Consider the following 14972-nt stretch of genomic DNA (forward strand, 5'->3'; position numbering starts at 1 on the left):
TGAGTTCCAGTCATCTGGATGCTCACTGTATGCTACTTTTACCACATGTATACACAGAACTGACTGCTGTTGGTTTCTTTTTCCTTTATCATCACACGTGTCACTGTTATTGCAGAATACTCTGTTGTATTGCACTGAGTTTCAGATAGTAGAAAAAAATTAAAATGACTACTAAAGTACAGGAGAGTATACTGTAGCACCTGCACAAAGAGCACCTGCTTCTACATGACAATCATTATTTTATTTTTTATTGCAGTTTATTAATGTACTGGAAATACACTAGAAATGATATCCTTGATTGCTTTGGTATGTTGATTCTAATTATTTTATTCCTTATACTCTTTATGAATTTATAGTATCTATTTATTAATAATTTTGTTGCCAAAATAATTTTACTTTGCTGGAAACATTTTGTCTAAACCGCCCCCCCCTCTCTCTTTCTCTCTCTCTTTCTCTCTCTCGTCTCCAGTCTAACATGAAGAGCATGGAGCGGGAACTCCAGTGCCCAGTGTGTAAGGACATCGTGAAACAGCCGGTGGTGCTTCCTTGCCAGCACAGCGTGTGTTTGCTGTGTGCATCTGAGGTGCTGGTGCAGAGTGGCTATCCTCAGCCCGAGCTGCCCCCAGAGCCCCACTCTCCCGCTTCAACACCAAACACACGCTCGCCACGCCAGGCTCACCGGTCTGTCGATCGCCCATTGCGTCCCGGTAAGGGTGCGTGTGTTTATGTTGAAGAGCTGAAATTAGACTATGAAAGTGTGGTCAAGTGGTGGCTCAGTGGTTAAGGCCTTGGGCTACTAATCGGGAAGGTCAGGAGTTTAAATCCCAATATGACCGAGCTGCCACTGCTGGGCCTTTGAGCAACATCCTTAACCCTCAACTGATCTGTTGTATTCCTGTCTCAATTCTTGGGAAGTCTCTGGATTACATGTGTGCATTCCCAGGTGTGAGCAAAAACAAGAAATGAGGAGAGACTATTATTTATATATATTGCTGTTGTTGTTGTTGTTGTTTGTTTGTTTGTTTGTTTTATATTTTATATGTAATGGTAAATGTTTCCATCTCCTTGTTAGCATGTTTATAACCTCTGCACTATAAATACAATTTTGAAGGATTTGTCTTAATTAGGGAAATTAACACATAAAATTTCATGTTTTTAGAATTGTTCCACTCCTAGGGAATAACAACGAGATTTAAAAATAATTATACAAGAAGTAAATTAACTAAGCAGAAAGGAAGAAAAATAACAGTTGAACAAATTAATAACCGGCTGCTCCTGTGTTCCCATACAGGTTTTGGAACATACCCGGGGCGCAGGCGCAAGGAGGGCTCGACCCAAATCATGCTGTTCCCTTGCGTGCCCTGTGGTCGAGACGTGGAACTGGGTGAGAGAGGACTGTTGGACTGTATGAGGAACCTCACACTGGAGCGCATAGTGGAAAGGTAAAACACTGGGCTTGGCTTGCTGTGAGTTTTTTATTTTTTTATTTTTCCATTTCCACCGATAATATCCCAGTCTGGGATTTCCTTCCAGGTTTTGTAATAACACATAGGCTAAGAAAAACAATGGGGCATGGCATAATGAAAGATTGATTACAATTTTTGTTTTAGTAACAGAATTTTTGTTAAATAACACTGTAAAATGTCTTTGTTCATAAATCCAGGTGTGAAAATACACCATTATACCATTGTGTTATAACAATTTGATTAGGAAATCTCAGACAGTTGTTGTTAGATACTGTTGATGTTCTGTACTGGGCACTTTTTATTTTATTCTTCCTTTGTTTGTTAGAGAAATGGCACAGCTTGTGTGGTGACTCATTAGGTCAGACAGTGACTGACTGATTGGTTCATTGTCTCTCAGGTACAGGCACACAGTAAGTCTGGGCAGCGTGGCAGTGATGTGTCAGTTCTGTAAGTCCCCTCAGACTATGGAGGCCACTAAAGGCTGTGCTGACTGCAGGGCAAGTTTTTGTAATGAGTGCTTTAAGCTATACCACCCGTGGGGGACTCCGCGCGCCCAGCACGAGCATGTACAGCCCACACTAAACTTCAGACCCAAGGTGAGCATTCATCACACTCCAGAAGGGTTAAAAAAAGTCAGAATATGTTACCTGTCCGTTGGTGTAGTAGTGTTATTGTTTGGCTTTGTTAAATTGTTGATTTTGTATAGCAACTGTACCCCACTCTATTCCTGAGGTAATCATACCACAGCAACATGTCGACTAATGGCTGAAGTTTGAAACACAAAGTGCTGTTCCTCTCCATCTCTCCAACTCTAAAAACGTACTCCCTTCTAATCAGGCTACTCCAAATTCAACTTTATTCTTTCATTCAACTTGAGTAACCTCTTCATCATGATCAGGGTCATGGTGGATTCGGACCTTGGATAGGATGCAAGGCAACATGCCCACATGCAATCACACAAACATTCACATCTAGGGGCAACTTGGTGTAACCAATCCACCTACCAGCATGTTTCTGAAAGGTGGGAGGAAACCAGAGAACTCAGAGGAAACCCACAGGGACAACATGAACAGAGACTTCACAGAGACAGTAACCTGATATCAGGGTCAAATCAGTGACCCTGTCGCCATCATTCCTCAAATCATCTTTATTCATAATCATTATTATCCTTTCTGTAATCTCTCTCTCTCGCTCTCACACTCTCTAGGTTTTGACTTGTACAGAGCATGATCAGGAAAAGTTACAGTTCTACTGTAGAACATGCCAAAGGCTCCTCTGCTCCCTCTGTAAGCTGCGTCGGGCTCATACAGGTCACAAAATTGTGCCTGTCAGCCAGGCATACCAGGCACTCAAGGTATTGTCTTTTGCACAAATGGTGTTGCATAGTAGACTTGACTTGCTGATTCTGAAATCTTGATTTTGAGAGAGATACATAGATAGTTACTTATTAATTTATATAGCAGTTATAAACTATGCTATAGGAAATAATGTGTGTATAGCCTAATATACACAACTCCTCTGAGTGATATGAAAGTGTCAGTGCAGTACTGGAGTATTAATCCCAGGGAAGATGAATGATTAGTGTAATGTATGGTGCTACAGAACCACAGATATGCAGCAAAGTAGCTGTGATCAACTGAGCAACCACAGCTGTACATATTAATGCCCATGGCTTTGGAATAGGATTTTCAGCAAGAACATATAGGCGTGGTGGTTAGGTGTTCACATACTTTTGGCCATATATTAGTGCAAGGTTTTACAGCAAAGCAGCAAATCATTTTGTTATCAGTGACCATGTAAAAGGCTCTTGTGCTCTAAACAACAAGCTACCAACTCTTACTATGAATTCTGTTGTGTAACTCCAGGGTTTTTGTACAGTATAGTGTGTGAAGAGTTGAACGGTACTCCGTCTTGAGGGGAAATAATGAGTTTAAAGTGTAGCTATGGGTTTTAATCCATGATCTTTATTTGGGGAAACAATGTAGGATGTCATAGCACTTTTTTTTAATACACCGGCACCCTCATGTCAGGGAACCATAAGTAACTGGACAAATAACTGGTATAGTTCTTTTCTTAGTGGTAGTCTTTGCCTGCATCATAAATAGTATTTTCAGTGGGCTCATGAGTTTTTCATCATTGATTTGTTTAATTTGTTACAGACTGCGCTTTTTTTTCTGTAGGAAAAAATCAGCAAGGAGCTAAACTACATTATGTCCAATCAGGCTACAGTACTGACTCAAATCACACAGCTGGAGAATGCCATCACCCAGACTGAGGTACTACTCCCTGTAGTATTACCACACCCCGGTGTCACACACTGCTGTCTACAGCTCTACAAATGTTTAGAGATTTCTTCTTCTCCATTAAGACACATCTTCCAACTATTTACAAAATCCCAATCCTACCTTTTTATAAAAAAAAAAAAAAATACTGTTTGTTACTTTCCAGGAAATAGGAAAATAGTATGTGCTGATGAGTTTCAAAGTCTCCTGGTAAAGCGGAAGCATTTAAAACATGTACGCCAAATATGTGCCTGTGTATATGTATGTGTGTGTTTGTGTGTGTGCCTGCCTGTGTGCCTGTGTGTGTATAGGTGAACAGTGTAGCGGCCCGTGAACAGCTCTCTCAGTGTGTGAGGGAGTTGACTGCTCTGCTCTCGGAGCGGCAGGTCATCCTGGCTCAGGCCCTGGAAAACTCACGCCAGAGGCGGAGCGAGGCTTTAGCCAGTCAGGTAGCAGAGAGGCGCAGCTTGTTGGATCACGCTGGCCTGATGGCATTTACCCAGGAGCTGTTGAAAGAGACAGATCCAGCCTGCTTTGTACATGCAGCCAGGCAAACATATAACAGGTAGAATGCACACACACACACTCACAAATAGTTTGAAGAAGGAATGGTACTTTTGGCCATGTTGGTTTTGTGACACTAAAAGCTGCACCATCCTATCTAGGGCTTCTTTCAGTAGTATAATGAAAGAGTTTTAAGAATAATGCTCCTAACGTAAGAAGAAAAGTGCACTCACTGAAGTCAGAAATGAAAAGGAGGAGGCTATCCCCAGCTTTGGTGGACACCAGTATCACCCACTGCTTACCAGATATCTCCATACCTTGTTCCTGTAACACTGGCTATAAGGAAAAAGGCAATGATTGTGGTATGAGGGTGGTATTAATGATTAATATTCAGTCATATGTCACTACTTGACATTGTTGGAAAATCTGAGCATGCACAAGGTGGTATTTAGGTGTTATACACCACACTTGGTTGATCAGAGAGGTTATCATTATCTGTATAGTTATCTACTTTAGTAGGCTAATTGAACAGCATGAAATACCTCAAAGTTTACTGAAGCCATGGTTGAAGGTAGCACTGTATTCCGTACACTCTGTCAATATTTTTGCCTTTCAGTGAATATTTTTCAGGCAATAATATTACAATATGAACTGTATTAATTGCAAGGATTTTGAAACCAGCGTTTTGTTGAAAATAATACATTACTTCATTAATTAATTACATAATCTATGCCTGTATGTTTGAGCTAAAAAAATCACTTATTGTATGTTATTCCTTTTATATATATTCATTTTTTTTCTCTTATTTTCATGGTGTGCCAATAGTTCTGGAGGGCATCTATTTTTAAGGGTAGTCGAATTGGTGGTAAATTTATATTTATTCTCTCCCCGCCACCCTCTCAGGCTGGCCCAGTCAATTGGGTCCCTGCAGAGTTTCTCTCTCTCTGCAGATCCCTCGTTCCGACACTTTCAACTGGACGTCTCCAGAGAGCTTAAACTAATCACTGATCTAAATTTCATTCAAGGTGAGAATCAAACCAGATGCACACAAACTTAAAATACTTTCCGTTGTGACTTGACCCAAGATTCAAATCAGCAAAAACAAGACCAAAAAAATTCACACCACCAGACTTCATGCCCTAATTCCTGGGTAAAAGACACTGTCCCTAATGCTTGTTGTACGCTCTCTGAGAAATATGGTGTTTCAAGCACAGGCCAAAATGTCTCATTTCACAGAGAAGACTTTGACGCATATTTCCATGTTTGACCTATGTTAAATGTTTGCCCTTTTTTTTATTTTGGTTATGTCAGTGAGAGCTAATCCAAACCACAACTTTCCCAATTCATCAGCCCCATTAGCCCCTGTGATTGACACCCAGCGCACTCTGGCCTACGATCAGCTCTACCTGTGCTGGCGACTGCCATCGGAGTCCTCCCCTGCCTGGCACTTCTCTGTGGAGTACCGTCGCCGGGGTGTGGTGCCAGGGGGCGGGACAAGAGCTGGTCTCCGCGGGGGGTTGGCCGAAGCCCGCTGGGGCTGGCAGCGATTAGATGAGGTCAGCGGGACCAGTGCTGTGATCAACAGGCTGGAGATGGACAGCGTGTACGTTCTCAGAGTGAGGGGATGCAATAAAGCCGGCTTTGGAGAGTACAGCGAAGAAGTGTACTTACACACTCCACCAGCTCCAGGTAAACGCACAGCATGTTTTCAACTGGATAAAACACACCTCTTATCATATGATGGATATACAGCTGGAGTCTTTCAACCCATATGGCTCAGCCAGTATAGATATAAATATATCCAATACCTAGTAATTTGACAAATGACCATACATTGACAAATCCATGCTTTCAAATTAAATCTGACATCATTCAACATTTCTGAATTGTCTCATTTCATGCATAATTATTTGTGCACTGACCTTTTAATCATTATTGAGCCCTTCTGCATGTTTGAAGTACCATTTTTATTATTATTGTTGTTCTAATTTATTTTTTATTATCATTATTTTTTTTAAACATGATTTCAGGTCGGAGAGCCACACACCAACATAATAAAGAGCACACATATATGGCTAGTGCTCTGTTTTACCACTGTTCACCCATGAAGTGATTCTCACTAACTCATCTTTTCTCTCTTATTTTTACTCATACCCATTCCTCTGTCCACTTTTGTTTTATGCTATCCACCAAACCCCTTTATAACACCTTCATCCTTCATTTTTCCTTGTCCTCATCCAGCTTTCAGATTGTTGTTTTTTTCTTCTTCTTCTTTTTCTGTCAGCCATTTATGCTTGCTTTTTTGTTCTATTTTGTGTCTGAGCCATATCCACCAAGTTGTCTTTCTTCCTTGGAACCTTGTCATTGTGATGTATTTTGCTATGATATAATATTTGTCCCATACAATAAACTGGTACACTGAGTGCCACTGAAGTACCACCAAATTTGGTCACTGGTGGAAGTCAACAGATAACAAAAGTAAAGTTGAAATCTGCTATCTGAACAAATATTCATATTAAACTGCTAAAATGAGCACAATTTAATGGATGCAAGCTTATGTATATAGTACATTTCCTTTGCCCCTGAAATGAAATTTCCCAAGAGCTAAATTACTTCTTAATAATCTGCTAAAATAACACAAAAAACCCTTCCCTGTTAATCTTTACTGAATATTTGCAGTCTGTTTGTGTATATCCCATTTGTTCAACCCTAATTTTGTCTGGCTGTTTTCCTGATGGCGGTTCTTCTGCCTTGTCCTTTTGGCTCTTCTATCAATAAATAAATCAATCCTGTCTTTCCTTTCTTAACTCCAGTACCTTCCTCAATTCTACTACTTTCTCCTCCTTTTCACCTCTTTGTTGACCTCCTTTTCTCCTGCAATTTATTCCCACTTGCATCCCTTCTGCTCTCCTCTCTTCTGCTCTCCTCCTTTACTCCCCCATCAGTACTAAATTTCTATTTGGATTCACGTTGGGGTCTACACGCTGATAGACTAGTGGTGAGTAAAGAGCAGCGCTGTGCCCGCAGCGTGCCAGGCCTCTCTCTTCTGCAGGCGGCTGACCGAGCCCTAACTTCCTGTCACCTGACCGCTGACCTGCTGGTGGGTGACGTGGCTGTCACACAGGGCCGCCACTATTGGGCATGCTCAGTGGAGCCTGGTTCTTACTTAGTTAAGGTAAGTACAGCTTCAAAAGTTAATGTAGTGACTAACTACATGAGAGACTGCAGAAAAGTAGATCTCTAAACATGTTGATATTACAGTCCCCTCTGAAATATTGGCCCAGCAAGGCCAATTCTTATGTTTTTGCTACATGTTGAAGACATTTAGGTTTGAGAATAAAAGATGAATGAGACGGTAGATCAGAATTTCAGCTTTTATTTAATGATATTTACATCTAGATGTGTTAAACTACTTAAAACATGGCACCTTTGGTGGCAGACCATCCGATTTTTAGGTGAGCAAAAGTATTGGAACAGAGAGTCTTTAAGTAAATTAAAGTAAATAATACTTCATATTTGCTTGCGTATCCCTTGCTTGCAATAACTGCATCAAGGCTGTGACTCACTGACATCACCAAACTGTTGGTTTCTTCTTTTGGGATGCTTTTCCAGGCTTTTACTGCACCTTCTTTCAATTGTTGTTTGTTTCAAGGGGTTTCTTCCTTCAGTTTCCTCTTCAGGAGGTGAAATGCTGCTTAGTTGGGTTAAGGTCTGGTGATCCACTTTTAATAATAATAAACTTTATTTTATAAAGCACCTTTAAAAGCAGCTTCTCAAATCGCTGTACACAAAATAAGCAGTACACAGAAAAATAAATCATATAAAAGTTAATAAGAACAACAACGTTAATAATAATAATAATAATAATAATAATAATAATAAAAGAAGACATCAGCAGTCAAATGCAAGTTTAAAAAAGTGTGTCTTAAGTTGAGCTTTAAAAATGCCAAAGGTCTGAGCTTCCCTAAGTTCAGGAGGAAGAGAGTTCCAAAGGGAAGGAGCATAGACAGAAAAAGCCCCGTCACCCATAGATTTTAAGTGTGTTTGTGGAATAGTTAACAGATTACACTGTGAGGAGTGCAGTCTGTGATTTGGGGTGTAAGGGATTATTAAACTAGTTAAGTACTGAGGAGCCAAGCCATGTAATGCCTTGTATGTCAACATCATGATCTTAAATTCGACACGGAACCTGACCGGGAGCCAGTGCAGGGACTCCAAAACAGGAGTAATATGTTCACATTTCCTGGTCCCAGTCAGAATCCTAGCGGCAGAGTTTTGTACATATTGCAATTTGTTGATTGTGGATTTAGACTTTTCCCCTGATGAAGTCCTTTGTTTACTTGGAAGTGTGTTTTGGATCATTGTCTTGCTGCATGATGAAGTTCCTCTTGATTAATTTGGATGCGTTTCTCTGTAAATTGGAAGACAAAATGTTTCTGTAGACTTCTGAGTTCATTCTGCTGCTGCCATCATGAGTTACATCATCAGTAAAGATTAGTGAGTCTGTTCCAGAAGCAGCCATGCAAGCCTAAGCCATGACACTACCTCCACCATGCTTGACCAGTAAGCTTGTATGTTTTGGATCATACGAAGATCCTTTCTTTTTCCACACGTTGGCTTTTCCATCACTCTGGTAGAGGTTAATCTTCCAGAAATTTTGTGGGTCATTTCTGTATTTCTTTACGAATTCCAATTGGCTTTCTGATTCTTACTGCTGATGAGTGGTTTGCATCTTGTGGTATGGCCTCTATATTTCTGCTCTTGTAGTCTTCTTTGAACGGTGAATTGGGATACCTTCACCTCAGCCTTGTGAAGGTTGTTGGTGATACCACTGACTGTTGTTTTGGGGTTTTTCTTCACAGCTCTCACAATGTTTCTGTCATCAGCTGTTGTTGTTTTCCTTGGCCGACCCATTCGTTGTCTGTTGCTCAGTACACCAGTGGTTTCTGCCTTTTTTTAGGAAATTACAAATTTTTGTATTGGCTATGCTTAATGCTTGTGCAATGCCTCTGATCGATTTTCCCGCTTGCTTTTCACCCATAGACAGCTCTCTGGTCTATTCTTTGTAACTGCAAATGAAGTCTTCACAGGTGAAACCAGGACTCAAACCAAAATCAGACATTCAGAGCTATTAATTGTTTCAATATTTAAAATGGCTAGGTTCAAACAAAGGGTGCCATGTTCTAAGTTGAAAAGCTGAAATTCTGATCTATCATCTCATCTTCATCTTTTGATCTCAATCCCAAAAGTCTTCAGTGTGTAGCAAAAACAGAATTGGCCTTGTCGTTCCAAAACTTTTGGAGGGGACTATATATGTTTGTTTTGGGGTTTTTTCTACTTTTCTTATGCCCCACTCATTCTCTGTTGCTCTCTTGCCATTTGTATGATAAAGGTCGGTGTTGGTCTGGAATCAAAGCTTCAGGAATGGTTCCATCTGCCACAAGACATGGCCAGCCCACGGTGAGAAATCAAAGATTAAGATATTTAATTTCTGCATAAAGGCTGATTTATACTTCTACACTGAAGCACATTTTTGTATATTATGGATTAGTGTAGCACACACAGGCACACTGATGGACCGCCAAAACCCTTAGTCTGTGTCTGGGGCGTTGTGTGTCATCCAGTCTTATGGCAAAAGCTTTTTAGAGGTAGGGAGGTTTGTTCACTTCTGTACTGGGAAATGTTGGGAGGACACACCGTGACCCCTCTTCCTTGGGTTGCATCTGACTGCAAACTGGGCATCGCTCTGATTCAAGGCTATAATGAACACAAAAGTATCCAAATATTGTTGACGTGCAGTGAAAGTGAGAGAAGGGTCTGTCCCTGTCTATTTGACATATTAATGCTGTATCAGTAAATTAGAACCTGGAAGCACAGTAACAATTATTAGTATTATCTCATCCACTACTTTGCTTCTTCTCCATTCATTCTTTAATGAAACCCAGACTTTCCTTTAGTTGATCAGATTCTGCCCCCTAGTGGACACATTCACACTATGTAAGCATGAAGTTTATATATCTTTGCCTATCACCTTGGCTGTGGTTTCTCCACCTTCAAAATATTTGCATGATAATAATATTTTTTGCTGACTTTTTTGTAAAAATTTACACTTATAATATGTTGAAACATTGGAAACCTGTAGAAGAAAAAGACATGCTGGTATCCAATGCTGGTAGAAAGACTGAACAAAATCAGAAAAATAAACAAATGAATGAATGAATTAATGAAGACACCATGTTTTACAAATGGTCCCAACTTTCCTCAATAAGTCCCACCCACATTTTACCACCTCATTTCAGATGCTTTGAACATTTATCTGTTTCTTTATCTGTGCAGATATGACCCTGACAGTGGCCATGACAGTGGGGCAGAAGATTCTTCAGACTCTCTGCCCCCTTTCACCTTCCTCACAATGGGCATGGGCAAGATCTACCTGCCTGCTTCTGCCAATGCCCACCATGGAACGGTTAACCACAGGGACATCTCTAACGGCAACAGCCCCTCCTCGCCGGCTGGCATCACCTATCCTCTTCCTCCTAGGCTGGGTGTGTGTCTGGACTTTGAGAAGAGCCGTGTCACCTTTTATGATGCTCATTCTCTCCGCCCACTCTGGGAAGGTCCAGTCGACTGCTCTGCTCCCGTCTGTCCAGCATTCTGCTTCATTGGAGGAGGGGCTCTGCAGCTACAGGAGCTGGTGTCCAACCGCAACGCAGATCAAACGCCTGTCAGAAGAGTCACCATCCAATCCCGTGTCACTAAACTGAGCTGAGGCAGTTATCTAACTAACACCAGGCTATCTTAGTAAATGTTGTTTTTATATTTAATACCTAAGAAGAAATCATTTTTAATTGCACTGAATATGCACTTCAGATCAACTTTATTATTATTATTATTTGCTTGTTTTACACTATTTGGGATAGGGTTTTATTGATTTACACTGCTTGTGAATTAATCTAAAAAAAAAAAATCATGAAATGAATCTTGTGGCCTATACCCTATATATCTATATGTAACTATAGCTGTAAATAGAATTTCTTGCCTTTACTCTCTAGTTGTACACCTCAAGGTTTTTGATAATAACGTCTCACTGGTGTAATTCAAAATGGTTTTTACCTTTAATCTCGTTACACAACTCACATAAGTGACCTGAGTGTTAGAAGTACATCCATCATTCCAGTGACTCTTAAGAACCAAAGTCAGTTCTGTTCTCTTTGTTTTTAATTCAAGTCCAAGTTGATGTATGGTACTGGCTGGAGAGTTATCAGAGTTACTAGTTCATATATATCTAATGTCAGAATGTAGAGATTACATCCTGCTAATACACTGAGACATTTAGGTACAGAGAAGAATAATATGGGCTGTAAATATTAACTGGCTACATAAAACTGTTACTGTCGCAGTTCACTGAGATGCGCTATCTTACATTAATTTGCTGTGTAGAAAGATTTCTTTTCAGTGATAAGAATGCAGTAGTAACATTCTGGTTACAGAGTTAATGCTGAACCTTATATTGTTTTACTAAAAAAATAGGCAATGGATGCATGAGAGTATAATGTGAGTATGCTACCTCGTCCTCAATATGTAGATGAGGAAAGGGGTGTGTGTGTGTGTGTGTGTGTGTTTTCGTTCATATCCTTGCTCTTTTATGCAGTTTCTAGCTTGTAGAACATATTTTTAACAGATGGACAGTGGGCTTGATTTTAGCGTAGGTGTTAAAACTGCTTCTTTCAAATGGCATATACTTTTAAGAATAAAATGTAGACATCACCTGCTGGCGGAATATTAATCTGATTTCAACAATGAAATGTTGAAAATATGAAATAAAGACTATAACACTGGAGTCCTTGTGTTTATGGCAGCAGTCTGGTGCACACCATACGAAGGTGAAGTGTGCACTACAGTGCTCTGAACAGTAGGGGGCAGAAATATACCAAGCAATAGTGTAATGTACAAAATATTATAACTGTCTTGGTGTAGATTTGTGTTCCTAATTCTCTAATTAATCCTGCCCAGCTTGTTTTAGTGTTGATTTTGAGTATTGGTTAGACGTGCTAGAGTTAGAATTGAACGTTTCACTAATCTACATGGTTTAATACACAATATATAAAAAAATGAAAACAACTGCTTTCAACAGTCAAGAGATTAAGTTATATATTATTATTATTATTATTATAATATTATATTATAAATTAAATTATAAAAGTAAAGTTTCACTTATACGATCGTGCCCGGCTAGCTCAGTCGGTAGAGCATGAGACTCTTAATCTCAGGGTCGTGGGTTCGAGCCCCACGTTGGGCGACATGTGATTTTTTTTTGAATTTCCTCCAAAGGGGATTCATAAAGATAAATCTTATCTTACCTTATCCTTCTTCAATTCTGTGTTTTTATTTATCAGCACCTAAATAACTATTGTGCGATCCTCACCAGCGCCGTTGAAAGAGAGTTGCCACACGCTTTGATCTCGCTGTGACACAGTCACGTGGTTCATGTGGCTCTAGTATATCCAAATAAATCCGCGCTGTGAACCTGTTTGAATGGGTTTAAACAGGGCAGACAGCTGCAGCGACAATATTTGCAGCAATATTCGGTAAATTTTAACATATAATGTGCTTTATTTACTTTGTTGACTTCATTTACAGTAGTATTTTATTCCTGGGGAGAGATGGAGAGGCAGCATGAATCAGTTTTTTCTGCTTTCAATTTAGGAGGAAAATTGGATTGCTCCAATAACATAGAATACATTTACAGTGTGTATGCATTAACATTTTTCTCTTGCATAATTACTCACATCCTAATGTTATCTTATGTTAAGACATTCACATAAGCATGCACAACAAATGAATATCAATGAGCGCAAGTAACTGCTCAATTTAAAAAAAAGAAAAGAAAAGAAATAATAAGAATATCCCATCTGTTCAACAGCTGGAACTTGAGATTTACTGCATCAATGACTATAGGGACATCTCTATCACCTCCTAAAAGAGAGAGAAAAGGTGTTATCTTAAGATAATGTAAAATCAAATGTTATCCAAATACTTAAGTGATGTTGATCCGATAAGCACACTGTAATGTTCTCTTGAGGTTGCACTCAACAAAATCTTTATATACACATATAAATGTTTCATCCATCTAATCAAAGTTGGGCTGAAATTCCAACTGCCCGTTTATTATGTACAGTTTATTATATAAGGTGGCGATGTTTGGTCATCATGCACCATGTTTGGAAAAAAACAAACATAGTGTATCATCTCAAACACCTCATACAAACTGTCAAGCATGGTGGTGGAGGTGTGATGATTTGGGTTTGTTTTGCACTGGGAGGAGCTGGGAAACTTGTCGTCATTGAGACAACAATGAACTTCACTTTATACCTGAATATTTTTCAGACAAATGTGAGGCTGTCTGTCCAGCAGATTAAGCAGGGTCAAAAGTGGGTCACGCAACAGGACAATGATCCCAAGCACAATTAAAAATTTTGTTTTACATTTAGATATCCATGGGATCAGTTTAATCAGTTCCATTCCAGTTTTGTCCTGGGTTTTGAGAGCAACAAGTCTGCTTTAAAAAATGCATATGTAAACACCAGCATGTGTCTTTAATCGCGGCCATCTTGAGTGGTATGTTTCAGTTTAAGCAGACCTTAAGAGAAAATACGAATGAGCGTGCAAGCCAGGGCATTTTCCCCCTGTGAATAATTACTGAATTTTATAAATGCAAAGTATTTGAAATCATGAGTGAAGTCAAAACAAGACAGCATGTAGCATGACTCTTACTGAAATCACATTGGAATCTGGTGAACTGGGACTGTGGTGGATAAATTCCCCTCCTCAAAAAAATGTTTTTGCAGATGTTCTCTCTCTTTCTATCTTTCATTCTTAAATTTCCAGCTACCACCCTGCATTTTTTCTCCTACATTTGAGATTGCTGCAGTCATGTCCTTCACTCCACATCCATCTGTTTTTTTGGGGTTTTTTTTTGAAGACTCCTCCTTCACCTGGCTCACATCATTCCATCTCATGCTCACATTGATTCCATCTCCCTTTTCTGGCTCTCCTTCTCTCATTCCATAACCTTTGGCTCTCTCTATTCCCAGTTCCCTCACAAAAATCTGCAACAGATTGCATTTAGGCAGACTGAAGGTATGTAGCCACAACACCACATGTACTGTTAGCCTCTAATCTCAGCAGGAAGCCTTCCCCACATCTAGGGGGGAGAGAAAATGTCTAAATACAGCAGATTTGCCTCTGCTTAACCTTCTACAATGATTATTAGATAAGTCCAGCCCTTTTCCTGAAACTCCACTCGGTACGTTTTTGGTGAATATTTTTGCTTGGCATGTGATGTGATCTACTCTGTTACAGGATTAAGGCCAGATATTTGTACATTTTGTTGTCCATCACCGTATATGTTAAGTTTTTTATGCTGCACTGTACAGGAAGGGTGGCGTTATACCTTATTACACTGTAGGGTAATGATTTTTCTCCTCTGACCCTTGAATATAGTTTTAATTAGTGATTATAAGTAATTTTTTTGTATTGGTAGCGCGAGGATTGCAGCTGCATACACATCTATTCAGTCCATTCTAATGAAAGAATGTGTCTGACTGTTGCAGCTATAAAATCTTTATTTAAGACTTTATTTTCCAAATAATATATTCTGCTCAGCTTAGACTGTGCCGTGCACAACAGTTTCTGTTTAGTCTGATTTTATAAAGATGAT

General features: G+C 39.6%; 1 protein-coding gene and 1 non-coding gene across 2 annotated transcripts; both read left to right on the forward strand.

Annotated features, from left to right (window-relative positions):
- The first annotated feature begins 408 nt into the window (after positions 1 to 408).
- On the forward strand, positions 409 to 12092 carry trim46b (tripartite motif containing 46b). The gene is made up of 11 exons (XM_053638401.1): positions 409 to 707; positions 1292 to 1442; positions 1864 to 2062; positions 2674 to 2820; positions 3647 to 3742; positions 4060 to 4313; positions 5156 to 5277; positions 5603 to 5941; positions 7198 to 7427; positions 9645 to 9712; positions 10589 to 12092. The coding sequence occupies exons 1-11, from the start codon at positions 476 to 478 to the stop codon at positions 11019 to 11021; spliced, it is 2271 nt and encodes a 756-aa protein (XP_053494376.1). The 5' UTR covers positions 409 to 475; the 3' UTR covers positions 11022 to 12092.
- Positions 12093 to 12478: 386 nt separating this feature from the next.
- Positions 12479 to 12551, forward strand: trnak-cuu (transfer RNA lysine (anticodon CUU)). Its single transcript has one exon. It is a non-coding gene; the product is annotated as a tRNA-Lys (tRNA).
- The last annotated feature ends 2421 nt before the right edge of the window (positions 12552 to 14972 follow it).

Source organism: Ictalurus furcatus, chromosome 12 (genome assembly GCF_023375685.1).
Source record: "Ictalurus furcatus strain D&B chromosome 12, Billie_1.0, whole genome shotgun sequence".
NCBI lineage: Eukaryota > Metazoa > Chordata > Actinopteri > Siluriformes > Ictaluridae > Ictalurus > Ictalurus furcatus.